The 27,645-nt window shown below is 42.7% G+C and overlaps 1 protein-coding gene across 7 annotated transcripts in view; it reads right to left on the bottom strand.

Moving 5' to 3' along the window:
- The window catches only part of HSPG2 (heparan sulfate proteoglycan 2), a 1,237,996-nt gene that overhangs the window by 696,155 nt on the left and 514,196 nt on the right, over positions 1 to 27,645 (bottom strand). For all 7 annotated transcript variants that reach the window (XM_069610942.1, XM_069610946.1, XM_069610944.1 and 4 more), the window contains one exon: positions 20,858 to 20,935. In XM_069610942.1, the coding sequence (XP_069467043.1) occupies positions 20,858 to 20,935 (78 nt within the window). The remainder of the gene's footprint in view (positions 1 to 20,857; positions 20,936 to 27,645) is intronic.

Below are 27,645 nucleotides of genomic sequence, written 5' to 3'. Positions count from 1 at the left end.
TAATATCAATAACAGCAGTAAAAAGCCTGGGGTAAGCCCTATACAGTTTTGCGGAGACCCAATAACAATTTGGCCAGCCGCCTGCCTAGTAGACTTTGGAACTCCCCAAACCATGAAGCAAATACAGTATGTAGCCGTTACTAGCACTTCACGCTTAGCCACAAAATAAGAACTCCAATAACAATCTCTCTAATATTATGCAAAAATTGAACAATTTGAAATTTGTAGAAACTTTATATTTGATTATTCTTTCAATCTTATGTGGACACAAAGAACCACATCAGATTGAAAGAACAATTAAATATAAAAAAAATCTAAAACATTTCTAAAAATTTCAAATTGTTAAATTTTTGCATAATATTAGAGAGATTGTTATTGGAGTTCTTATTTTGTGGCTAAACGTGAAGTGCTAGTAACACCTACATACTAACATCAATAACAACCAAGGCACAAGTCCATCACAAAATCAAATTTTCAACAAGGCATGATGAATATAAAGGGCACAAGACCTGGCACAAGCGAAAGTACATCAACCAATTTACCAAAAACAAGAGAGGAAAGAGAGGAGGAACGCAAAAACAAAAGGAAGTGGACAATGGGGAATGCAAACCAGATCACAAGACAAAAGGACCAAGTGAATTTAGTAATGAATCTAACTGGACAGGAAGTAGATAAAGCAATAAATACATGGCTGAATAAAGGATTAAATTTCAGTCCATCAAACAAGGCTGATTACTTTCATACGCAAGTAGATTTGTTCAAATTCTGCAGAAAATTGAAATAAAAAAAATACTTTGCTGAACTAATGAGTAAAAAACAAAAAAAGGCAGAACAAGAAATTTCACCACTTTCAGTTGAAATTGTAGAAGGTACATTGAACATTATGAATCTTACTGAGGGAAATTATACAACAGAAATGTTCTTGGAAGAACAGAACAAAAATCCTTTTCAAGCAGAAGAATCAAATTTAAAATTGACATCAAAATTAATTCCTAAAATGGCAGAAAACTATGTGATAGATGTTTTTCAAAAAATGGTGAGTGAAGACTTGAGACAAAATTATCTCAAAAATAAACCAACTAAATTCAAACATAATCTTTCACTCAAAGAATCAAAAGCTATTGATGTTCTAGCCAAAAATAAACATTGGGTAACTAAAAGTGCAGATAAAGGAGGTCACATCGTTCTTATGCAAAGAAAGGATTACATAACTGAAGGAATTAGACACTTGAAAGACAGGAACTGTTACTCCATACTTCAAAAAAACCCAATTAAGGAATTGCAGATTGAATGGCATTGCATGATCAAAAACTGGGAAGAAATGGGCCTACTCTCCGAAGAAGAATACAACTATTTGAATAACATCCACCCAATTATGCCCATAATATACTTCCTGCCAAAAATTCACAAAACATTTGATCAATTTCCAGTTTGCAGACCGATAATAAACGGTATAGGTTCATTAACAGAGAGAGCATCACAATATATTGATCTACATCTTCAGCCACTAACAACTAATTTAGCATCATACTTAAGAGACAGCAAACATGTTATCCAACAGATGGAAGTAATACCCTGGGAGAAAAGTTTTCTTTTTGTAACTTTGGACGTGGTGTCATTATATACCAGTATTGAACATCTTAAAGGCTTGGAAACAACTGAATTCTTTCTGAAATCAAGATCAATCTCATTTTTTCAACAAAACAATATGATTTTAGAAATGTTGCATTTTGCTTTAACCTACAACATTTCTATGTTCAATAAAATAATCTATAGACAAGAGCAGGGTACAGCGATGGGGGCTAAGTTTGCACCCACATACGCAAACCTGTTGATGGGTCACTTTGAGATCAATCATGCATGGCAACACCCAGTATTTACAGAAGGACGTATCGTATACTGGGGAAGGTATATCGATGATATTCTAATGATATGGAATGGAGATATGAGGCAACTACATGAATACATTGGTTATTTAAACACAAATGATTATAATATCAAATTCACAGACAAAACAAGCCCAGAAAGTATAGAATTCTTGGATCTGCAAATTTATACAGATGGAGAGAAAATCCTGACTGATCTTTACATAAAACCAACATCAGTAAACAAAGTATTACATGCAGAAAGTAACCATGTTAAGCATATAATTAAAAATATACCATATGGTGAAATTCTAAGAACAAAACGGAATTGTAGCTCACAAGAAAAATATGAAAATCATGTCCTACTTCTCAAAGAAAAATTTATACAGAAAGGCTATAAACCTCAAGAAGTACAAAAAGCTATAAGAAGAGCTGAAAAAATACTCAGAACTGAACTACTGAAAGATAAACCAAAGTTGAACAATAAAGAAACAAAGGTACATTTTATCACCACTTACAACAGCGAAGCATATATTCTAAAGAAATTTTTGACTAAACATTGGAATATTCTACAAAGTGATGATACGATCAAACAGAATATAGAAGTCAAACCAAGGATAATCTACCGAAGAGCTCCAACATTAAAGCAAAAAATTAGTCCAAGTCATCTCAAAGAAGATAAACCTGAGGTTCTCAGTCAATTCCTAAAAGTGCCGGCACCAATAGGAACCCACAGATGTGGGAATTATGGCATTTGCGATCAAATGGAGAATGGAATCAAAGAAATAAGACTACCAAATGGAAGATGCCAAAAGATAAAACAATATATTAATTGCAATACAAAATATGTGATTTACCTAATAACATGCATATGCAAAAAAAGATATGTGGGAAGCACAATCAGAACACTAAAGGTTAGATTACAAGAACATAAGAGCAATCAAAAATAAGGAGATGAGATACCCAATGGCAGTACACTTCAATCAAGAACATAAAATAACTGACATCAAAGGTATGAAGTTTCTAGGTATTGAAAGAGTTTACACAATGGAAAGAGGAGGTAATAGAGAGCTACAATTAAGGAAAAGAAAAGCTAAATTGATATGTACTTTGGACACCTGCTATTCTGGTTTGAACTCAGAAAGTGAGATGGCTTATTGGTCATAACGCACCATTACACTCAAATTCTGGAAAGAAAAGTATAAGACCTTGAAAAAGTACCAAGTTTAAAGCATATTCACTCATTTTTTGTTGTTTGTTTTGTTTTTTCTAGGCATGTATTGTTTTATGGTTAAATTATGGAATGTATGAAGAAGTAACAGACTGTACAAGTTGTTTGCTATACTTAAGTATTGTTTCAGGGTTAAAATATGGAATGCATCAAGGAGTAGCAAAGAAATGTCAAGCTGTTAAGAGGTGATTCTCCATTCTTTAGGACTTTGTTTGTTTCCTGTAGTCTTTCGTTTATTCTTACTCTTTATATATCCTTTGAGGCTGGGTATTATTTAAATATAGGTCTTATTAGTAAGACTAATTAAAATTAGGCAAGCTTAAAATTTGTCAAGGTCTCGCGGTAAAATTATGGAATAAAATCGCCGCCAGACGTCTGTGTGGCGTGTGAAGTCACAGCGCAGCGTGACTTGTGACATCGCGCAGCGTGACCGGATGACGTCATACTTTGAGGGATTGCGGTTTGTATAAAAGAAAGAGAAAATCGTGTAGTTAAGTAGTGCGGATCGAGGCAGACCGGAGGCAATCGTACCAAGGGCAACAAAAGGTAACTTTGTTATGAGATGAAAATAATCTGGGCTTTAATGGAACATTTTAGGGACTATACAGCTTTAGGCCATGAAGGAACAGGAAAGCTTGGGTTTAACTCATGACACCCTTTCTTACTATTTTACAGAAACCTGCCTATATCTTACTTTAATAAAGAAAGATTTTCATAAATGAGAGAGATAATTATGAACAAAGGAATAATATATCAGAAATAATATCACAAAACACAATTTTAGTGAGTATAACTGAAAGGCAATACTATTACAGTTGTTTATAACATTTACCACCACTATTGTTTGTTTTTAAAAAAGGGTTAATCTTGTCTTACTTTTTGTATAATTTTCTTCTCTTAATTAGAATCTCTCCTGATGAACCACGTGTATTTCACGTGGGGAAACACGTGTTGAGAGGAAAGAATTATAAGGATGTGTACTGAGAGGAAATGAGAGGAAAGAATTATAAGGATGTGTACTGAGAGGAAAGAATTATAAGGATGTGTACTGAGAGGAAATAATTATAAGGATGTGTATCAATGTATAAAGAAGGAAACCGCATGATCTCAATGCAAAAAATAAATACTACTGAAAAAGTTATTTTGTTGGTGTGATAATACTGTTCGTGCCAGAAGCGCACTCCATATAAGTGTTTTCAAAAAGGATTCAAGGTTTATAACATGGCTGTAACTGGCAAGCAGTGTTGTTCTTCAGCACTTTAATTCAAAGAAAAGTGTGGTTAATTCAAAAGAAAGTGTGGTTATTTTCTAAGTATTACCATTATTTTGACATTCAAAATCTTAAGATTAAAAACAAAGTCCGCTCCCTATACTCTCCAGATGAGAGGAGCAGACAGGCAGTAGTATACCAATGACACCTAATGCCAAGCCAGAGTATGGTAGAGTCTTCCCAGTCATAGCAGTTGCCATTACAAATGAAGTGGGTAATAATTCACAACATTGTATACTTTTGGCCAGTTAAATTATTAAGCCTTTTTCAACACTCAGAAATAACTGTTGGTAGAAAAACATTCTGTGCAGTGACAATTTTAAGAAACCTATTTATTTTAAAGTAATTGTGTGAAAAATTATGCAAGAAATTTCAGGCATTCCGCATACATTTGGCCAGATTCTAAACTACACTTTAGAAAGGGAGGATTATAGCAACTGCACAACCTGCAGACATTCAGCAATTCCATGAGGATCTACTGTCGATTTGTAACTCATGTAGTTATGCAATTACTTAGGTTGAGGAAAAGAATCCAGAATCACTTCAGAGAATGACAGAAGGTGGACTGAGAACGCTTAAGTGACCTGGAGCTTGAAACAGAATTCAGATGCGATAAAAAGTAACTCTGCAAAAACTCATGTAGATGCATACCTTCATTTTTTTTCCAATACAAATTGAAACTGTACAAAAAACATGTAATAGGGTAAAAGCAATCGACATTCAGTTTCGAGCCTGCGAAACAGTATACAGAATTAAAAAACTAAAATCACTGTCTGGTGAACTACAAACAGCCTGCCCCACCCCCCCAGAACAAAAATCTCAAAGCTGGCTAAATACTACTCCCTCAAGGATAAACGCTAAATCTGTCCCAGCGGAAAACAAAAATAGACCCTTATTTTCTGAATTAGAGTCAGTCTGGTATAATTTTTATTGGAATAGCAAGTCTACCCAGGAGAATATAAAGTGGTGGATCCTCTTTTTTTCTACCAATGTCGGACCTATGTCCACCTTGAAGGAGACGGATTAGGTCCCAGTTAGACGATGGCTTTGGCTTTTGAAATTGTGCTTTCCTTTGCACCAGAAGCTTCTTCTGCAGTAGTTGCTTCCTCTGAAAGTCTGACGTCCTCTGTGGCAGTTTTTTCTGCAACTTGTTTTGTGGTAGTGGTCTCTGTGGTGAAAGTTTATTCTGCACTTTATTTTGCTGTGGTAGTTTCCTATGTGGTTTTGTCTGCCAAGACAGTTTGTTCTGCACTTTCTTCTGTTGCACTTTCTTCTGAAGCTGCAGTTTTTGGCTTTCATTTTTCTTTGTGGGCAGCCTCCATTTTGCATTCTTTTGCTCATTCTGACTTGATGCCAGTTTCTGCTGTACCGTCTTTTGAACATTCTTTGCTGGTAGATTCTGGTGTGCTTTCTTTGGCACATTCTTTGTTGGCAGTTTCTGATGTACTGCTTTTTGTGCAGGTTTTGTTGGCAGTTTCTGATGGGCTGCATTTTGCGCATTCTTTGGCAGTTTCTGCTGCAATTTCGGGGCATTTATTTTTGACAGTAGCTTCTGTTGGGCATTCTTTATTGCTGGCGGTTTCTGGGGTTTATTCTGCTTCACATTATTCTTAGATGGAATCTTCCTCTGTAGATTCTTGGGGAGCAGAGGGCTGCTCTGTGCCTTCGGTGGCTGGGGCATTTGTTGTAGCTTCTTTTTTGGCATCGGTGGAGGCAAACCCGGTTGCTTTTTTTGCAGCGTTTGTTTATTGGTTTCTGGCTTGCTTACAGGAAGGTAACCTTCAAAGGCTCCGCTTCCTTGCTCACTGTCAAGCACATCGGATACACAGGAACATTTAGGCACTTTCGTAGGGACTGACTTTATTGCTTTAGAAGCAAAACTTCCCACCTTAGTCTTGATGGTTGCTGTTTCCTCTCCCATTTTGTTAGCAGGACCCTTTCGGCTCTCTGTTCGGCATAATGGAGAGGCAGTAAAGGTGGAACCAACCCTTGTCCCTGTTTTTTGAGTGGATGTGACCTGCACAGCAGATGAGTCCGTTGTCTGAACCAATGTGTTTCTCTGTGGCTTCTTCATCAAATGTAGTGGTCTTTTAGGTACAGGCTGTTTGTTTTGTTGCGGCTTAATTCTGGGAAAATTATTCTCCAGAGCACCACTGCCTTGTTCATTGCCAAACACATCTTCTACACAAATGCATCTAGGAGCTTCCTTCTTTGCAGATGTAGTCACTTTGGAAGAACCTTCTGTTTCAGCCTTAATACTAGATCTCCTCTCTGCCATTTTCTTAGTGAAGCCAATTTGGCCCTTTGTCTTTAATATTGGTGTTGTAATGACTAAAGGCACAGATCTTTGCCAGCTTTGCAGATTGGATGGAGTAAGTGAACGTGTTGGAACCATTTTAGCAGGTTTACCTTTCATAGAGGTGACGAGGAAGACAACATTTGACATTGCAGGCATGGTTTTTGTACTTGCTTTTTTATAATTAAAGGTTCTTGTAGACATTGGAGCAGTAGGATTAGGATGAGTGAAATTCAGTTGGCTCTTCAGACTAAGGACTGCATTGGTGATGGGTTGTTCACCACGTTCCCTCTGAATACTTGAAGAACGAATCGTTTTCACATTAGTATTAAAGGATGTTTGCCATGATGCAGTGATTGAAAGGCTTGCACCACTCTCAAATAATTTTCCTTCAGTGACATTTAACTGTTTTTGCCTTTGGGCTGTTGTCAGTGTGTTACTTGTGGGTTGGACCAACTGAGATTCCTCTGCAGCCCGTCCAGTTGCCCATAACTGGGAGAATAAATTTGAGAAGATGTTTCTGCGATTGGATATCTGAGCTGGGGCACGCAAGGTGGTCAATCTATTTGAATCTGCCTGGCCCCCCTCAGTCATTTCGACAACTGAAGACCATGTTGTCAGAGGATCTGGGAGTTTAACTTTATAAATATCAACTTGTAAAGTCGATGGTAGGACTGTTGATGGGTTGACTTGTGGGATGAGAGATCTAGGCGTTACTAATGGGAACCATAGAGGAGAATTGGAGGGTGCCAGAGTTGTAACTGCAGTTGTAGAGCTTGTCACACTTGCGACTGTAGGTCTGTTGACCGGCGCAGCTAAAGGAATAGGGTCTTCGGTTGCCTTTGATTCTGCCAAAGCCAGTGATTCATTTGTTATAGTTGAAACCAACAAGCCTGTATTGTCCTTGGGTTTCTGTGTGTTAGATTTCTTGAGAGCATCAATTTCCTCCACCAAAGCTGAAAACCTACCCAGTAGGATGTCCAGCTTGGCTTGTAAATTATCCAGCTTCTTTTCCACATCTGTATATCTATTTTCAAGTTCGAGGACCAGGTCTTGCTTTGCGGTTTTTGAAATATTTTCAGTCAGGTTATGCAGCTGACCATTCAAAAGCTTTTGTCTGTCACCCACCATCTGTATGCCTTCTTTTAGTTCAAGGTTGTTGTTTTCCAGTAGTTTCAGGCGCAGGTTGAATGTGTCCATTGAAGTCATCTGTTCTTGGAAATTGAACCATTGAGGGTTCAATTTGGGAAGTTCTGTGATGGTCACTCGTCTTGTAGTGGTCGGAGTTAAAAGATGGCTTACGTGCATGAAGCCCTCTCCCCCAGGAGACTGCTCAAAAAGCTCCTGATCGGGATCAAAAGGCCCCAAAGCACTTCCCGAACCTTCAAATTCGAACTCACCATCACCGCTCAGCTCTTCTGGGACACTTGTCACTGCAGGAAGGACTTTGCGACATCTTACAGGTATCAGCTCGTCTGCAGTTGAAATGTTCTCCAAATCCTGGCAGGTCCGAGGAAGCGCTCTTTAGTCAAAGAATTAAATAAACTTGTTTTTTAAAATAAAGTTGAAGATTTGTTTTACTTTAAGTGCAGGTTGTAAAGCTTGTACGCTGCAGTGTTTCACTAGACAAGCTGTTGTACTCAAATTAAAGTTTCCCCATTTAGAACTTTGTGCAGCAATTTCATTCTTTATGGTGGAAAATTAGTGAAGCAGAAAGTTTAAGCCAACACCATGGATGAAAGACACAGAATGAGCCAGGAACTGGAAACCGCTCAATGGAAAGACAATTGCAGGTTCTGACAGAAGTGCAATTTTCATTTACAAGCCAGGGACAGGTATACAAACAAGACACAAGCAAGGACATCATGAGCATTTCTACACAAAAGGTCATCAATGCCTCCGTCCACCAATAAGGGGACTGGAAAATAACATTTAGCCTCAGGTGAACCAAATGAACCAAAGGTGTCTTTTCAGAAAGGTTACAGTTTGATGATGCATTTGTTTACTGTAAAAGAAAAAGCAGCCAGATTCCAATTTAAAGCAATTGAAATATCCCTTCATTGTTTTAAGACAAAGGGGTAGGGATATTTCCAAGTTATTGATTTTCTCTTCAACCACAGTGATCTGTACCCATTTTGAAAAGCTGGAAACTGCTGCACTGTTTGTGAAAAAGCACTTTTGCATAGGTTTAGAAAAGGATTGGGTTGTTTCTTCCCACTGCAAGCCACTCCCTCGCTCATAATTCTCACTACCAAAGGTCTCATCTAAAATTGTTCCAATTCTAAACCAAATTTAACCTGAAGAGAGTGCTTTTTTGTTACTTTGGGGCTGCACTGATGAATAAGGAGCTTAATGATTGACTAAGTGAGGGTTCTCATGACTCAAAATATGCTGCCAAGACAGTTGCAAGGCAGTTAAGACCAGGAGATCAAATGCTTCATAAAATAGCTAGGCCTTGATTTGATTTTTTATAGAGCGCACAAACACCTGATGGCTTCTTTGCTCGAACATTAGTAAGGATCCAGACATTCATAAAAAAGGTCAATAGTTGAGATTTTATCCAAAGCTAGCAAACAACCAGGTTTGTAAACATTTCCGAAAGCTGAATTGGTTATCTGTTTCTCAAATAGTTAAAAATGTACTATATTCCACAAGCGAGGAGCCAAAGAAAATGCTATTCGGTTTTCTATACGAAAACTAGGTGCATTACTTGTATTCATTTGTTTATTTAGATGTCGCCGAAACCCTGCATACATCAGGGTACGAAAAATGAACACAGAAGTACAGACAGAGGAGATGGGACAAGAGTCAAGTCTGCCAGGAGGCTGAGCCAAGCTGGATTTACTTAAAGAGTAAGGTTTTTAGCTGTCTGCAAAAATCTTAGTCGTTTTTTTCTAGTCTCTGAGATGAAGGGAGTGAGTTCCAGAGCTTGGCCGAAGTGACTGGAAAAGACTTTCCTAAGCCATTGGCCTGATTGAAGCTTGGGTTATTCACCGGCCTGATTGAAGCTTGGGTTATTCACCAATGCCAGTTTCGAAGAGCAAGGAATTCTTGCAGGCTCGTAAGGGATATATGTTGGAGTAGTTCCATGAAGGCATCTGAATGAGCAGAGCTGCCTTGAATTGTACACGTGCGGGGACCGGGAGCCAGTGCAGGTCTTGACGGCTGCTGTGCACAATAAGAGGGTCAAGGCAGATTGAAGGTCGTACATAGATGCATAATATCCCAGCGTTCCGCATACAAACAAAGCACACCTAATACACAGAAACGTGACGATAATGCGCTTATGAACTGGGAGCCAATGCAACTCTACCAAAGACTGGTGACATGAGATGCTTAAGACTTCACACAGTCTTGCTGCAACATTTGTTCCGTGTTTCTGGAGCCTTTTAAGAAGGTAAACAGGCAGCCCCCAAAACGGGAATTGCCATGGTCGAATTTGGAGGAAGTCGCAGCTGAGACCACTGCTGTCTGGAGGGCTTTTCTGGAGAACCTGAAGATGGAAGAAACAGCTTCTTTCCATGCAATTTATCTGAAATGCAATAGACTGAACACAGTCTAGGTAAATCCCCAGATATTTACTACAATAATCGTAGAGGACATGCTCCCATGTTGTAAGCCAATATGCTTGGTTCCAGGACTCGCCCACACCAGCAACAATTGAAACCTCAGAGTGGAGCTTTAAAAAGTGGCTAGTCATCCATCGCTCTACCTCAAAGAACGACTAGCCATCGCTAGCTGTTGCATATCTGCCTCAAGCCGCATCTAAAACTTGGGCATCATCTGCACAAAAATAGCGAACCAGTGTGCTCAGATCAAATGGACCAACAGACACACAAACAGGAGAGGCGAAAGAGTGGAGTGGTGCTCCACATGGGCTAGGATACAGATGCAACATAGAACGTCCCGCAGCAATAATCTGAGATTGATCAGAGAGAAAGGCTGCTAAACAACTAAACTCTCTGCCTTGAGCCCTGCTTGGGCTCATTGAGCCCAGTGAATTTTGCAATCAGCAGTGTCAAATGCACCCGATAGATCAAGTAGCAATAGAGCTGCTACTCTGTCCGAATCTACCACCCTCCAAATATCACCTTTGTAGTAGGATTACAGGCCTTACTGGTTACAGTGGCTATGCTGTAGAAAGGGAACATACACCCAGAGAGGCAGACAAAATACTGCACCATATCAAAAGAAGTCTTCTGCCGACAAACCATGGCTTGGAAGTGTATTATCTAGCAACAGTCAACTTTTTGAAAAAGTTGCCCAGCAAACTGAATTACACTAATTGGTCTGTTGTGGAGAAACATTCTGTTTGTATGACATTCATTGGGCGGTTAATGTATGACATTTTCCATTAAAGTCTGTAGGTGTGTTTGAAGGTAAAAACTAGACTTGTCTGCGGACTACTCTTCACAAGTAGAATGCACAGTGATTCAAAAGTGAACCTGGAGTGCTAGGATACGTAACCGAGGCTTGGTCCTAAGAACAACACTTAAAAGCCAACAAGCAAAAGTAAAAAGTTGGTTTAATTATGTCCATAGCAGAATGACCCAAATCAAGGGATCAAAGCACCTGCTATAACCATATACCAATTAAAAGAAAGATGAACAGGTAGCCAAGAAAACACTGGCAAACAGATGTACATGAAGCCTTCCAGAACCAATTAGCCAAGTCTGCCCATAAGTACCATGCAGGAAAAAAAGAAGCTCACAGCACACAATCCAACACTGTAGACAGGCCACCAAGAAATCAATTGGCACAAAGTCTGAAAACAGCACTGGAAGCTCACTAGAGTAGGATCCCCTTGCATTAGAGCAGCCCATTCATACATTCACAAGTTCATAAAAACAGACGCATGTCTTACACTTGTTATTCCGTGACAAAAATAGCAAACCTGAAGAACAAGATCACAATAACTTGTAGGTTGATCATTCATGTGCATAGCACTAAAGAAAATGAATGACTGTCTCAGATTTTTAGACTTTTTTTTTTTAGGCAAACTAGTGTCATCCTGCAAGAGATTACACATGTTTTTACAAGATGGACCTAGATGGCTAAAGACTTGTGGGTATGTCAGAGGCTCATTTATTCCCTGAAAAGACCTTCTAGCTAGTACAGAAGTGTGTTGCTACATACAGTTAAATCCATGTAAGTGTGCATGTATGAGGTTGTAGGTGTGCCTTTTGTGAAGGCGTGTATGTACACAGTTCAGCTTAGACTACTGGGGCAATGTGAGCACAGAACTGATCACCAAAATATACAAATTATAGTCGTAACAAAGACATTGGGCCTCATTACAGGTCGGGCGGTCCGGAATTAACAGTGGCGGTAAACCCGCCGCCACTGTTAATTCCGGACCGTCCGATCCCGAGTCCTGCAGGCTGGAGGTGATCTTTCCGCCAGGTCTGACCTGGCGGGTTGAACACCTCCCGCCTGCAGGCGGATGTGGAAACACCTGCACCATCACAAGAGGGTGCCGGTGTTTCCACTTCCCCATTCCCATTGGGTCCCATGGGACTGAATGGGAATGGGGATTTACACCATTCCGCCTCCGTGACTCCCGGGACACGGGCTGTAATGCCCTGGTAATTCCGGGAGTCACAGAGGCGGAATGGTAATACGAGTCCGGCGGTAAGCAGGTGGTTTTACCGCTGCGGTTACCGCCGGACTCGTAATGAGGCCCATTATTTATCTCTCGGTAATGTTCTTTTGATGGATGATATTCCCACAGATCACTCGCCTATGATATTGTTTCTTCAGTACAGTTGATCTTCGAAAACCTTTCCACCAACAGCAGGAACAGCGCAGCTCTGCTTGACGCCTCAATGCGCTCCTTGCCAGACGTAACGTCGGGGCCAGTATATATCAAGGTGGCACCCCATGACCTCAGTTACGTTTTCTCAAGCACTCTGTTGTTGAGGAACCAGAGAAGTGTACTGGCTATTCGCCAAGAGAGGCAAGGTGGGAGGGTTATGAGGAATCCATGGGAGGGACATCCATCAGAAATAATATTACAGAGAGAGAAGTAATTTGGTCTTCTAATGGGTTCCTTCCTCCACGGATTCGTCATACAAGACAGCCACCCATAGCCGTACTTGGATCTTGAAGAGGGAGGCGAGCAAGAGGACACCAACTTAAACCAGAACATCCTGGAGAACCACTCTGCTGAAGCGAGCAACCTGCCTTAAGGGGAAATGTAAGCATTAATGTTTGGCCAACGTGTGCAGACAACGTGGCCATATAGCTGCTTAGCAAATAAGGAGGTTTAACAGACAACGCTTGGAGGTCATCAACCTGCCTTCCGAGGTGATGGCAATCAGGAAAATTATCTTAAGGGTGAGCAATCAAAAAACAAACATTTGGGTTCAAACGGAGCACCCACAAAAAATGTCAATACTACATTTTAATCTCATGCCGGAACAACCTGGATTGGTGGAAACTTATTGTGCAATACACTATAATATTGCATTAACAGTGGGAATAGTTAAGAAAGGGCCTTACACAGGGGTCAGTTTTAGCAGTGCAATCTGCAGGCTCACCCAGGCAACTAAAGTAACACATTCAAAACAGAGGCTATGGGAAAGGTGAAAGTGTCCAATTCCCTCTCGAGGCACCAAATAGAGAATTTACATTACCTGTGGGCGTAAATGGACTTTTTTGAGGGCCTCCGAGGAGAGCAGAACACATCCACAAAGTCATACAAGTCCCACTTCTTGTACATAGACTTCTCAGCAGCCAAGCATGAAGGTACAAGCTGTTGAGGTTCGAATGGAGGACCTATCCCTCTGACAGGGACAGCAACGCCACTCTCAAGACCCATAGAGGGCAAATGGACATGTACAGCAACTCCTGGTATGTCAGGTCTCTGCATTGTTGCCTCTAGGTGGCGTGGTCTCCAGAAATACAGGGCCTTGTCAACCATCACCAGAGATGACTCTGAATAACTTTCATCTTTCCTTGCACAAATCTATTGCCTGAAAGCTGGACTACAATTCCAATAATGCACCTGAAAGATATTTGGAAAACACGGCAGCCCAACTCGTTTGATGCAGGAACAAGACAAACAGGAGCATGAGGCATTAGACATGACACTGGAAGGAGACATTTCAATGGACTGCAACACAACATCACAGCAATTACTGCCCTTTTGTTTCTATACAAAACCTCCTGGAGTTTGTCAGCACTGGTTCCTCTCCAAAAGTCCATGCCAGGGATTTCCAATAACCACACCTGTGACTACCTGCATACAGCCCAATCGTACAGCTTCACCCTGTCTTTCCTCCCTACTAGCACCGCTTATAAGCAGTCATGCCCTGTTCATGCATTGTGCTCTCAACCATGTGCAGCTGCAGCCCATTTGGAATTTCCATCTTCTTTGCTGAATTAGTCTACCATATACCTTGTTTGTGATGGATCCATGCCCTTGCGTTGCCTTGCTCCAATTTCCACAGCCGGTCATGCTGGCTCAGTGCTCCCCACTCTGCTTGTCAGTGTTAATTTCACTTTTCCTTTGTGCTGTGTCCCGATAGCCATGTAACCCCGTTTCTTGTGCTGATTTCCTGCATATCGCAGCACCTGCTTATGGTGCTGTGTCTCTGCAGCCTCCGTTACGTGCGCGGTTTCCCGTCAGTCTACTACCCTGCTTTTTTGCTTACTCAGATCCATTCAGTCTCATGCGTTATCCTGCTTAGTCAGACTCGGTTTCTCTTGCTTTTGTTTGTACATTCTCCTTTAGTTCTAGCCCTGCGGTCCACACCCTGGTCTTGTATAGCTTGTGGGTTTACAGCCATGTTTTCCAGCATGCTTTTATTATCTAGATTCAGTTACCGTGTACCAGCTCTTTGCCTCAGTGACATTGTACCAGTTCTTTGCCTCAGTGACCTTGTACAAGTTCCTGGCTGTAGTTTTCTACATTCCTAGTTCCTGCTTTTATGTTCTGAATTCTTGTTTCCCTTTTGGGGCCCGTTGTGTCTGGTAAGTGTTTTATGTCAGCACCCATGCCCTTGTGAATTCTTTTGTAAAGTGTATGTCATTCGACATGTGTTGCTTGCTGTTCCCACAGAAGGAATCCACTGTTTGCTTCAGGTGTACTTACACAGGCGCGCATGGGCGTAATTTTAGGGCGAGACAGGGGTGTTTGTCCCCCCAACTTTCATGGCATAGCATTTTGTCCCCATTCATTTGGCTGGGGCACCTTTTCTTCGGATGTCATGCCCCCCCAACATTTTCAGCAAAGTTACTCCACTGCAGGCGCGTCTCCTGTAAGTCACTCGTGGTTTGTGCCTTATGGTCCAGTAACAAAAGCCAAATGTGCTGCCCCCTTCGATGGGCTTGCAGGGTGTGGGGCCTCTAAGAGTAACTCACACAGAGGTAATGGGGATTCCCTTATTTCTGCCAGTAATCTTAAGTCTGACCTCTGTACACCCCTTGTGACATTCCTCATTGTTAGTCCACTGGACGGTGCCCATCCTTTCTTGGTCACCATCGCAGTCTACCTTTTCTTCTGGTTTCATTTTTCTGATTTAACTTATATGTACATCCTTTTTGATAACCCTCCTGCTGTAGGTGCTTGCATGTCCCTTTATATCATCATAGCAGCCTCCAAACCTACCTAGGGTGCCCTGTGCATCTCCTGACATTCTCAGTCTGGAGTGATCAAAATCAACATGGACCAAACAGGCACCCTCTCTTGAGAGCCAGCGGTAGGACGGGAATCGGCCAGAACCCTTATAGTAGGTCAAACACCAAGATGACTGTTAGGGGGTCCCCGAGTGCGCCCTGAAGGGGAAAATTAATTTCCTAGAGCAGAACACCTCGCGCTTCCTGGTCACACTGGAAGCCAAGAGGCCTACCTCAGGAGTCCTCCAATGGGAGAAAATCTCCTTAAGAACTTCCTGGCAAAGTGCCCACTCATGGCTGGCTGATGTCTGCCTGCTCAAGGCATCCGCTATGACGTTTTCTGTTCCGGCAAAATGAGCTGCTATCAGAGATATGCTGTTCTCCAGAGCCCAGAACCACAGTCAAATTACTTATTTGCACAGAGGAAATCCCCCCCCACCACCACCACCTTGCTTGTGGAGGTAGTGCATGGCCACCATGTTGTTTATCGGGACCAGTACACACTTGCCCTTCAAAGAGGGGAGTAAGGCAACTAGGGCTAACATGATCACCCTCAATTCCACCAAGTTAATGTGTCCCCAAAATTCAGTCGACAGGTCCGTCACTTTCAGGTCCAACAGGTGAGCGTCCCAACCTTCCAACGACACATTGTTGAACACTTATCTGAGGCCAAGGTTGCTGAAGCAACAGGCCTTCCAACACATTGTCTCGCAGGAACCACCATGCAAGGTCTTGAGATATTCTGTTTGAGACCTGCAAAAAGTCCGACAGGTTTCTTCTGAAATAGTTTTCAACAAATGTTCAGTGCAATAAAGAATAGTGGAACTACAGATAAAACAGGAATTCTAAGGAGGCAGCTTGTGAGGGCACGAAATGCTGCAAGCGTTTTTCTTCATGATCTCAATTTGAAATAAATAACTCCTCTACACCAGCTACTTGTGCTGCAGTTCTTAACAAAATGGCGACAAGGAGCCCCTGTACGCATTCTCCAATGAGAAAGAAAACGTGATCAGAGGCTAAAGTTATGGTGAGTGGAGAAGCACTCAGTAGGAGGAGCCAGGGAATGGCAGGTATGTTCCCAGGAAGCAGTCCGTATTCCTGAAATCTAGCAGCACACAAAGCAAAACAAAACTGAAATCAGGAACAAGACAAACAGGAGCATGAGGCATTATACATGACCTTAAACGAAAGAACCTCATGACGAGCACAGCATGTCAATAAAAGGGACTAAAGGCTCATGTAGACGTTGTGGTTACCGGGGCAACCACAGTAAGAAAATGCCAGAGCAAGTGCCAACAGTACAACCCCACCGTTGTGGCTGGAAAGAAAGAGGAAGAAAAGAACACTACTATGGTAATCTAAGGAAACAAAAGACAGAAAATATTCACTGTTCTGAGAGAAACAATCTGAATAGCAAAATATGCAAAACGTTCCTGCACGAACTGATTTTATGGCTACCCCAGGACCCCGAAAATTAAACTGAGTCTGTGGAAGAAATCTTTCTTACACTAACTAAAAACAATGTGTGGTGGCGAAGCGAGTCTAGAAACGAAAGCATCATTGATAATGCACTGTTTGGGTATGAAGGGCAACGGATTTATGAAAAGTTACCAAACTTCGAAGAAGGGATGGGTGGGCAAGAGTTAAATATGGTTGAAGAGGCCACTGGCAATGAAGGAGCCCCTAAAGTGACATTATGCGTACTCGGTCCTCCAGGACCACCAGAATGCTGGAAGCCACCAGGCCTAATAAGTGCAGGAAAGCTGAGGCAGGAACTTGTTCCTGGTATTGGAGGACTTGTACCCTCCAGAACGTGTTCACCACTCAATCCTCGGGTGGAAACGTTTCTACCGAGGGGAATGTCCAAGACTGCACCAATAATTAAGAGGGACGGATATGGCGAAATCTGTGACTTATTGAAATTCAATGAGAACAAGCATTGCAACCAACTTTGCATACACAACAGACGTGCCAATGCCTAGTCTGGGGCGCGAGCTCAGACAAGCCAATCATCCAGATAAGGAAGATATGAACGCCTTCCCTCCTGAAGTGAGTCGTGACCACTGCCAGCAGCTTGGTGGCGAACCTGCATGTCAAAGACAGACTTAATGGCAGAACTTTCAACTGGCAGTGGCAATGGCCCACAACAAACTTCAGGTACTTTTTAATGCTTGATGTGAATTGGCACGTGAAAATAGGCATCCTGAAGATGTAGTGAAACCAACCAGTCCTGTCAATCGATGGTTTGGGGGATCTGGTTCAGAATTACCATCTTAAATTTGTCCATGCCTAGATATAATTTCAATAGCCCCAGATCCAAGATGGGATGCAAGCTCCAGTCTTTTTCAGAACACGAAAGTAAACGGAACACCAGCTTCTGCCGCATTCAGGCGTGGTACAAGTTATATCTTGCCCTTCATTAGAAGCGGACAATCTCCTCCATCAGGAGAGTGTTAAGAGGTTAATAAAAGGAAAGAGGATGGTGTGATGGGGATTACGTGAAATAGAGACAATGTCCCTAATGAACAACCTATATGGGCCCAAGTCTCTCACGTGGTCTGACACCATTCCGTGCTGAACCATGAAATCCACCCCCTCCCCCAAACCCTGGTAGGGACTGATCTAGAAAATTGTCCTCAGGGATTGAAGCACTTGGAGCAGTACAGGGCACTGCAGATGCAGAGAACCCACCTCTGGGAGTTCCTCTACCTCTTGCCCTGGGGAAATGGTGTGGTTTCCGCTTGTCTGAGGGTGCCTGACCTCTTCCATGGTGGGCATAGGAAGTAGAGATCTAAGAAACTGCCAGGCTAAACCACCAGGCCCGAAGACGTAGCTGTGGCCTGAGAGGACTGGAACCTCTGTAAGGAATAGTCAGCCTCCATCTAAAAAATGTTATGCCCATTTAAGGGCATATACAGGAGCTTTGCCTGTATGACCTGTGCGAACCTGGCGGGCCTCATCCAGGAGTGCCTTCTCACCATGGTGCCCGTAGTCATCGCTCAACCCACAAAATCAGCCATGTTCAGGCTTGCCTGTATCGTATCTGTCGGGATGTTTCCAAATCTGCATGGATCAAGGAATCAAAACTTTCTCTCACCTGTTTGGTAGGTGGTCAGCTGCTCCTTAGAACCACCGACCAGAGGCCAAAAGAAAATTTGGCTGAAGGACATTAAGCATTTACTGCCCTCGGGGCAAGACTGCCATGGGAGAAAACCTTCCCTCATGCGTACAACCTCTTGCTCTCTCTGTCTGAGATAGAGAAGAGCATGTGGACTTTAGGTTGGACATTGCAGTCTGCAGCACAACACCAAGAGCTCACATTAGAGGCCTGGCTGCATATAAAAGCTAGTTTAGAAAGTGCCGGACGGTGTATCTGCACCACGTACCAGTAAACTGCAGGGATAGAGGAAGTCTTTTTCTATGATTCCAATACCAGAGTGTCTACTGATGGATTTAAAGGCAATAAAGGCCTCCTTCAACTATAATGTACATAAGTTCAAACTGAACCTTTGGCCTGGTAGGGGCAGACAAGCCCAGGGTCTCGACCACCATGGACATCAGTCATGAAGAAAAGCCTTTGGCTTTTCCAGGGTCAGCGCCAGTAAAATGTCCAACTCTGGTGACATGCCCAGAACACTGGCCTCCTGCAGTCCGAAGCCAGCTCCAAAAACCCCTCTCCCTCACCAAAGAACTCCTCCGGGATGTCCTTCACTTCTATAGGGCATAGATGTTCCATCCCAAAAGGGATAGGATCTTAATCTTTGTCAAATATTTCTTCCATCTTCGACATGAATGCCCCCAGAGGAAGCAGAGCATACTTCAGAGGAGTCCCAGCATCGTTAGTGCAGACACAGAGGCAGGAGGAGCCTAGTACGAGGTGGGAAGAGCCAGCACTACCCATTAAACACCTAGGGGCAGAGCGTGTCGGCACAGAAATAGGAGCCGGGGTTGAGCTCTTAGGTGTACAGTCACAGTCCTACGCAAGATTTCTGCCAGCTTGTCCAAGCACGCTGGGTGCAGACGGTGCTGGTGCCGAAGCCGCTGGTGCTGGGGCCTTGATAAAGATGTCAAACATCTCCTCCTGAAAAGGCTCTCATTCCTCTGGGGTGGAAGAATCACTAGCACATGGTGTTGAGAGGAACTGTTTCAAGAATGGGACCTCTTGCAGTGCTTCTTTTCCTTTTGGACTCAGGATTAGTCTTCTGAACTGTTGAAAAAGGTGAAGTGTTTCTCAGCCTGCTCCCGGAGAGCCTTCAGATGCATCCACTGACATGAACCCACCAGTCCAGGGGGTCGTGCTTTTCCTCCATACAGTTAAGACAAATCCTGCATGGGGTTCAGAGATCAACATTTATCAACCACAGGCAATGCAGGTCTCAAACCCAGAGGCCTTCATAGGGTAAGCATTAGCAAAACTCAGATTACAGATAAAATGAACAGAGGTCAAGGAGGCGCTGCTCTTCATTATATACTGGCCCTAACGTCATGCCTAGTGCGGGACACGTAAAGGAGTTAAGCAGAGGAGTGCTGCGCCCTCTGGTGGCAGAATAGTTTTCAAAGATCAGCTGTGCTGGAGATAGAACCACAGATGCGGAATCCGTGGGATGAAGAAATACATTCTCATGCAACTTAGTGGGTCAACTGGAGCTGTGTGTATATACGGATAACGATATTTGTATGAATGGGGACAACTATGGAAAAGCACACCAATACTTGTGGTTGTGACAAATGATAAAACATTACAATTAACTCAACTACCCACACGTATGAACGTTACATTTGCTTATAAAATATAAGTTTGTCAATGCTGGTTGTGTTATAGGCATACATATTCACAATTAACTCTGAATGTAAATATAGTTTATAACGGTTGCCAGACATTTGGTAGAAAAAAATTGGTCGACCAGACAAATGGTCGAACCAATTTGGTCGAAAACCAAATGGTCGAATTTTTTTTTATTTTTTATTTTAACCCTTTTTTTTTGGGGGGGGGTCCCCCCCCCAACCCCCTTTTTTTCTCTAAACACCCCTTTTTTAACTAAACGAAAACCCGAAAAATAAATATATAAATAAAAAAAAAATTCGACCATTTGATTTTCGACCAAATTGCGTCGACCAAATTGCAGTCGACCAGTTTTTTTTCGACGAGTTGACTGGACACCGTTTATAACGCAACACCATAAATAATCAGTGTTAACACAAAATGTTTACCTTTTTTCTGGACCCCAGAGGACCTTACCCATGATATCCATTAATTTGTAAATGTGGAAGGCCCTTCTTATGTCTCAGAAAACGAATCCATATGTGTACGTTTGATCTAATTGTGTTGGACCAGTAAAAAGGCTTCATCAGCTCAATTGAGACTTTTTTGCTGGACCTATAGATGGATGAAATTTGCTTTTCTGCAGCAATATTAAAGAAAGCAACATTTGGGTACTTTTGTACTGTAGAAATTTGACCATTTACTCCATCTCAATTCTATAGGGTCAGCAGTCTAGGCTAAAGGATATTTTATAATGCATACAAATATAATTAAATGAATAAAAATACATTTTTTGCACTGCCTGGGACCATACCTTTCACATTGGCGCCCTGTATATCCAGGGGGACAGGAATCACAGGTTGGTCGTCCATCAGAGCCCAGGGAGCAAGTTCTATGAGAGGTAGAAAAGGAAAAAAGGACAGGATGAACGGAAATTTGAAATGCATGGGAGACAAGGCAGTAGAACTTTGTCAGTTCGAGAGTTCTTTTCAGTCATCTGAACAAACCAGACCACTGTCTAATACTATTTTCTCTTCAATTAAAAGTCTATTGTGGTCCTGGATTTTACATATGACAGAAGAACAGCAAGAACATAGATATTCTGAATATGTGTTTTACGATCAGGTTATTATATGCTTGCCTTTCAATCATAGAACATTTTACGAGTCTACCAGAAATCAAAGACAAAGTTTAGACTTGAAGGAGCAATGTCCTACTGGTAATATTCCATGGATTCTTTCACAGATTCCTCATTTTAATAGATCACATCATCCAATGACAGCTGCTAGGAAAGTTTCAACAGGGGGTGTAGTGCAGTTCAGCATTGTCCCTCAACCTCTGCCTGCTTCGACCGCACCACTCCTAAACTCCAGATGTAGTGCCAGAGGTCAATGTTCCCTTTAATTATTTTTCCCTAAGTGCGGAAATGCTTAGCTTTCGTGCGCAACTTATTTTCCATGTGTGCAACTAAATTACGAGGTAACGTACTTTGTGAGCATGCGTAGTTGGTGAGCTACCATCTCCAAAGAATTTGGAACGGAATTTCTCCTTCCCTACCACTGCAATTCTTTATGAGTCAGTGTAAAAGGTGCATATTGAATATGTTTTTCGAAACATATAGGCTTTAAAAAAAACATTTTATGTCGTTATAAGGAGAGCTCATCAACCAGTCAAGACTTCAAGATATGCCATAGTTCCTTACCAAAATGACTCCTGTGCAAATATAAAAATGTGTTTGCACAAAAAAGCTTGGTATGGTCGGGATAAATAATATGTTTAGCTGTGGACACTGTTTAGAGACAAAGCAGAAAGTGTGTAAAACCTTTTGAAAAAAAACTCATGTTTATTACAAAAAAGCAAATATCACTCATCACTGATGTGGCTGTCATAAAATTCAGTCAGAATAACATTTTTGCAAATGAAATAATGGCAACTAAAAGGAAATAATTCAAGGGCCAAGAGAACATGCCTCAAAATGTGTATAAGGACGATAATTACATTTGAATAACTGCACTACAGAATATGATGATCAGAATTCCAGGGCCTCTGCTTGCTATCCACATTATGTGGTATGGTGAGTTATGGCATTTGCTCAAAACCAGCCTTAGAGCTAAGAGGCATATACACAATCCATTGTTATTCCCTAAAAACAGGAACATGTGCCCAAATAAAACTGGAAACCATGAACATATAGGAACCTACCCGCTGATTCTACACACAAAGTTCCACTGATTTTTGTTTTTAAATCAGTGCCTTGCAGAGCAGTGGCATTGGTAGAAACTCAAATAATACTATTGCCCAATCTCAAGAGGAATTTTGAGGGGAGAGAACATATTTTAATAAACATGAAATATCCCTTCTGGCAAAGCCAATTACTTTCTTACTCCCTGAAAAATCATTTGATTGGGAGTAGGGAGTAACATATCAGAGCCCTCCTTGTAACCCTGACACAGGAAGTGATATGACAGGATACATAATGCAGCTTACAGTTCTGCCCACCCTTTCTCACCACAGCCTAGACACAATTCCACTAGAGTCTTGCATAGGTTTTGTCTGGAGTACCATTGAAGAAAACCACATATATTTGCCTTTTGATTCAGTAGCAGCAATGTTCATAGGTACATCAGATTGAGTACTTTCTTCTTTAACTAGGGACCCCTCTTATGAAATTCACTGTTATCAGTTGGACAAGATACATGGGGATGCTAGAGGCAATAAACACAAACACATTATCATATAGAAAAGCCCTCAGCAGCTGAGCAGAGAAAGAAACCGAAGGCACAGTTTCCTAGACTGTTCCTAGAGTATCATATCCTTCAGAAAACAAACACATTCCTTTCACTGTACTGCCCTGCCAAAAGGTCCGATTTGGTTTTTTAATGTTGCTGATTTGTTTTTGACCCCAAAGGAGTGTTCTCCTGTACCCCACTCCGGCTCATGTGCTAGCCTCCAATACCAGTTGACAGGGCTCTGTAAACAGTGAGGGATTGCAGCAGTAAAACACTGATATTTGCATACCCACAATACTGTGTAATGCAAAACATATTTAAAACCTCACCATGATATTATGTGCAGTTTAAGAAAATGCCATCAATCTGTAAGTGCACAATTACTATGAAGTGTATGCAAGAATGTTTGCAACATACCCCACCTTTCAATTGTTGGGTAGGATTATACAAATGCTCAGTCAAACTGCTTTTGTCATAGCAGCGAGTTAGCATATAATTTGTTAAGGTCTATGCCCCATGAAACTTTAAAAACTTGTAAAGGTGGCAGATTGAGTGAAAAGCATTCTAGTAATCTGCATATCCGTTGCCCTAATACTATTTACGAATAATGGTAGGCATAGTCCATACCTATTATCCATTGCAGGCAAGGTAAATTATGTTGCAAGCTCTCCGCTTATAATGCAGACATGACATTTGCCTGCAAAAAATCCTTAGAGGGCAAATTAATATTTGAGTTTAGAATGCATTAACTTGCAAGGGAGGGGCGCTTCAACATGCTTGTGTGACAATGTACAAAGAATAGGAATCATGGGATGAGGTTACACATTCAAGTAGCCTGGTTCCTTGCACTCAGTATCTGATATTTGAGCTGACAGTTGGGCTACAAAGTCTGGGTGACGCTTTTGATAAGGCGCCATGAGTAACAAAGTCTTGTGCTAAAACATAATTAGAAACATAAAACAAGTGGATGTAGGTACAAGTCTGGTAACCTTTTGTAGAGCCGAGGTAGCCAGAGTCAAGGTTGTCTGGCAATATATCTGAATGAGGTCTGGGCGGAAGTTCGAGTCATAAGGTATAAGTGTGGTAGAGTCAAGTATAGGAGTCATGGGTAGAGAGAGGAGATAATTTAGTTACTGTGTGCAGACATCTCTTAATTATATCTTCTGTTCATGCAGTAACTTTTTCATATTCGTTTTTAACCTATTGTGGATCTATCTACTTTTAGGATTTGGGGACATTTAAGGTCAAGCTTGAATAGTAGGGCACTGTAAACAAGCTAGACCAGAACATCAATACTAGTTCATATAATTTAGCTTCATTTTGAGAGAAAGCAAATATTAGGTACCTGCTGTGCCTTGTGCATTATTACATGTTTTTGAATAGGTGGGAATTGTCTGTGTGCGCTGCTCAAATTCTTCTGAGCGGCACCCATAAGGAAGTTGGGCAAGCGCACATGCGCACAGCTTAGAGGGAACATTGACCCGCAGTATGGATGAAAGTCTAAAACAGAAAACTTTGCAACACCGCTCTCCCAAACCGGGCATCCGCCCCACGGTCCACATCCAGGTTTGTAGTGCTTTGTGAATGTGTGAAGGGATGATCAAGTCGTCACGGCTGGGCAAATCTCCTTCACCGGCACTGGTTATGCAGTGCAGAGGAGCTCGCCACACCCCTACTAGAGCATGCCCTGATGTCTGAGAACAATTTCTTCCCACTTTCCCATAGCACTTGGCAATACACTATACAGCAGGTAATTGTTTCATTACTGCCAGTCCTTTCCTAGACTGTGAAAAGGCAACAAATAATAACTGGTCATCTCGCCTAAAACCTGCAGCCCCAGCAACAGAAAAGCTCTGTGCCCTCTTTGGGTCGAGCCTGTGTAGCTTCTCCTCGTCTTTGGAAGGATAAGGCAGTGGATAAAAGACCAGCAAATCTATGGCCTTGGAAATGTGGAATTCTGAGACCACTTTAAAGAAAGAATTTTGGACAAACTTTCAGTCAGACCTTCTCTGAAAAACCTCAAAAATGGCAGTTTACAGGACATAGCCTGAAACTCGCTTACACGTCTTATTGATATAATTGCCACCAAGAAGGCTATTTTCAGCGTAAATAACTCATGGATGTGGAATTTATAGGCTCAAATGGACCTGCCATCAAAAAAGTACCAAATTCTGTTATCAGTCTGGAACCACAAAAAAGTGTCGGAGGAAACCTATTTACAAAGCTTTACAGAAACTGGGCCATCACTGGCATTGAAAAGAAAGAACACCGATTCGTGGACCTCTTAAACGTGGACAAGGCTGCCATAAAGTCTTTGATTATGCCCATCTGCAGGCCCGAAGAGGCCAAACAAAGACAGTTCAACATGGTGTTAGGGCACAAGAAGGGGTCCACTTCCTGGTCCCTACACCACGCCTCAAACATTCTCCACCTGCGCACAGAATAGGACCTAGTGGAAGGCCTTTGTGCAGTCAGTAACACTCAAGCACATCTTCTGAGCAGTACCAGTTCCAGTCATCATACCTTAGCTTCTTTAGAGCCAAGCGTGTAGACGGAGGGACGCTGGGCCAAGTGGAGACCTTCCGACTGGGATGGGAGGTCTGGCCTCCGATGAAGCTAGATAGGTGTGCAGACAGCCACTTCCAGAAGGCCCAAGTACCACATTCTCCTTGGCTAATCTAAGTCGAATAAGATCTTGGTGTCCTAAAACCACCTCAACCTCCGGAGAACCCACTGGATGATGGGTATCGGGGTAACGCGTAATGGAGCTTGAAGACCCACTTCACCAAAAACACGTCTCCCAGTGCCCCCTCACAGGGAATTCCATCGAGCCTTGGGGCAAACAGATCCAAAGACTGGATTCCCCACTGGGCAAAGATCTTCAAAATGGCCTCTGAGAACACCTCCCACTTATTGCAGACCATGCACTGCCTGCTCAGAGCATCTGCCAACCCGTTCTCCGCTAATGCCAGATATGCAGCAGAATCTGCGTTCTTGTCCTCCAGACGCAGAACCAGAGTTGCATGGCCTCCCTGCACAGGGGCAGGAGCTGTACACCCGCTTGCTTTTTGAGGTAATGCACGGCCACAGTGTTAGTCAAAATCAGGATATGCTTCCCACTGAGGGATGGCGCAAAAGCCATCAGGGCTAGCCTGTTTGCTCTCAACTCCAGCCTGTTTATATGCCAAAGGCATTCCACTGAGAACCTGCTGATCATCACAGTGAGTGCAACAGCCCTTCAGGGGCAGATCGATGACCACTTGCGCTTCGGGCCACCATGGCCAAAAGGGTTCCCTCACCATCATGCTCTCCCTGTTGGCCCACCATGAGAGGTTGCAGGCCACGATAACAGACACCGAGGACATCCTTCATGTCGAAGTACTGAATACAGTGGACTTTCAATAACCATTGAAGGGATTGCATTTGCAATCTAGCCTCTGGCACCTGAAATATGCAGGAGGCAGTGAAACCCAAAAGGCAGAGGAAGGAAGCCACTGGAATGCTGTTGTAGTTCTGGAAGAGCGTGACTGACTATTTTGACTCTTTCCTCGGGGTGGAAAGCCTCCCTCTCATCCCCTTCGATATCCAGGACTGCTCCTATGAATTCAGAACTCCTCCTAGGAATTGGAGGCCATTGGTGTCTCAAGTCGAGTTTCTGCAATGTGCAACTTCTGGAGGTTTAGGGAAAAGCCTAAACTGAAGCAAGGAGCAAGGGTCTTTGAGCTAGCTGCGTCAATACCTGCTCTGGTGATCTTCCACAGATCAACCAGTCGTCCAGGTAAGGTAACACTTGGACACCAGATCTCCTGAGATGAGCCACCACCACTTCCATCAGCTTGGTGAAAACCCTAGGAGCAGAGATTAGGCCACAAAGGAGCACTTTGAACTGATAATGTGTGCCCCCAATTACGAACCTCAGGAACCACCTCTGCTTTTGATGGATCGCCACATGGAAGTAGGCGTCCTAAAGGTCCAGCGACACCAACCAGTGCTGGAGAACTAGAGCCTAGATAATTTCTCTCAACGTCACCATCCTGAACTTGTCCTTCCTGAAGATGCAGGAGGGGATGGAGTCCTCCTTTCTTGGCCACCAGGAAGTAGCAAGAGAACCAGCCTGACCCTCTCTCAGGTGGCATTTCCTCCACTGTGCCCTTTAAAAGCATGGCTCTCAGTTCTTCCTGTAATTCTGGCTCCAGCTGTTGGGGAGGGGTTGGCGGTCTGTCAGGTGGTGTTTTCAGAAAGGGGAGACCATATACCCACTTGACCAGCTGCAAGACCCAAGCGTCAGATGTTATCTCCTTGCACCCAACACAGTGCTCGGAGACCTTCCCTCCAACAGGGGAAGCATGTGGGGAGAACTCAAAGTTTGCTATTGTTTTATGAGCCTTTCATATTGCCAGTCCAATACCTTTATTCCTTGTATCTCGTCTTTATGACTGGAACGAGCTGTACTGTTCATATGCTCTCGCCACAGCAGCCTCCTGCTTTCCCCATGCTCCCGGGTACCTTCGTCTATAAGGGAATGTACTTGGTACATGCTCAGTATGTGCCTCAGTTGTCGGCTTTCTGGTTCTGTGCTGTCTGTGGCATCTCGTTCTAGATTTCCCCTCAGGCTGCAGCCGCCTATGGACGCTTTCAGCTGTATTGGTTTTGGCATTCTGTGGGAGTCTCACCCACCACAAGACATTTGTGGTCACACCACCAGCAACTCCAGGATACTGTGTGCTTATCGAGAAGCGGTTTCTCTATTGCCAGTCTCGCCGGCCTCCTGGTATTCCTTGGCCTTCCTTGCCACATCCAAAGTCGCAGGTTCCACGTCTTGACTCGGCTCCCCCTCTAGAAGGTGCGTTAACGTTAGAGGGCCTCCCCTGCG

This window comes from Ambystoma mexicanum, chromosome 8 (genome assembly GCF_040938575.1).
Source record: "Ambystoma mexicanum isolate Mex_15411 chromosome 8, UKY_AmexF1_1, whole genome shotgun sequence".
Taxonomy (NCBI): Eukaryota; Metazoa; Chordata; class Amphibia; order Caudata; family Ambystomatidae; genus Ambystoma; species Ambystoma mexicanum.
Note: the sequence above shows the minus strand (reverse complement) of the source record. Positions and strands in the feature narration are given on the sequence as shown.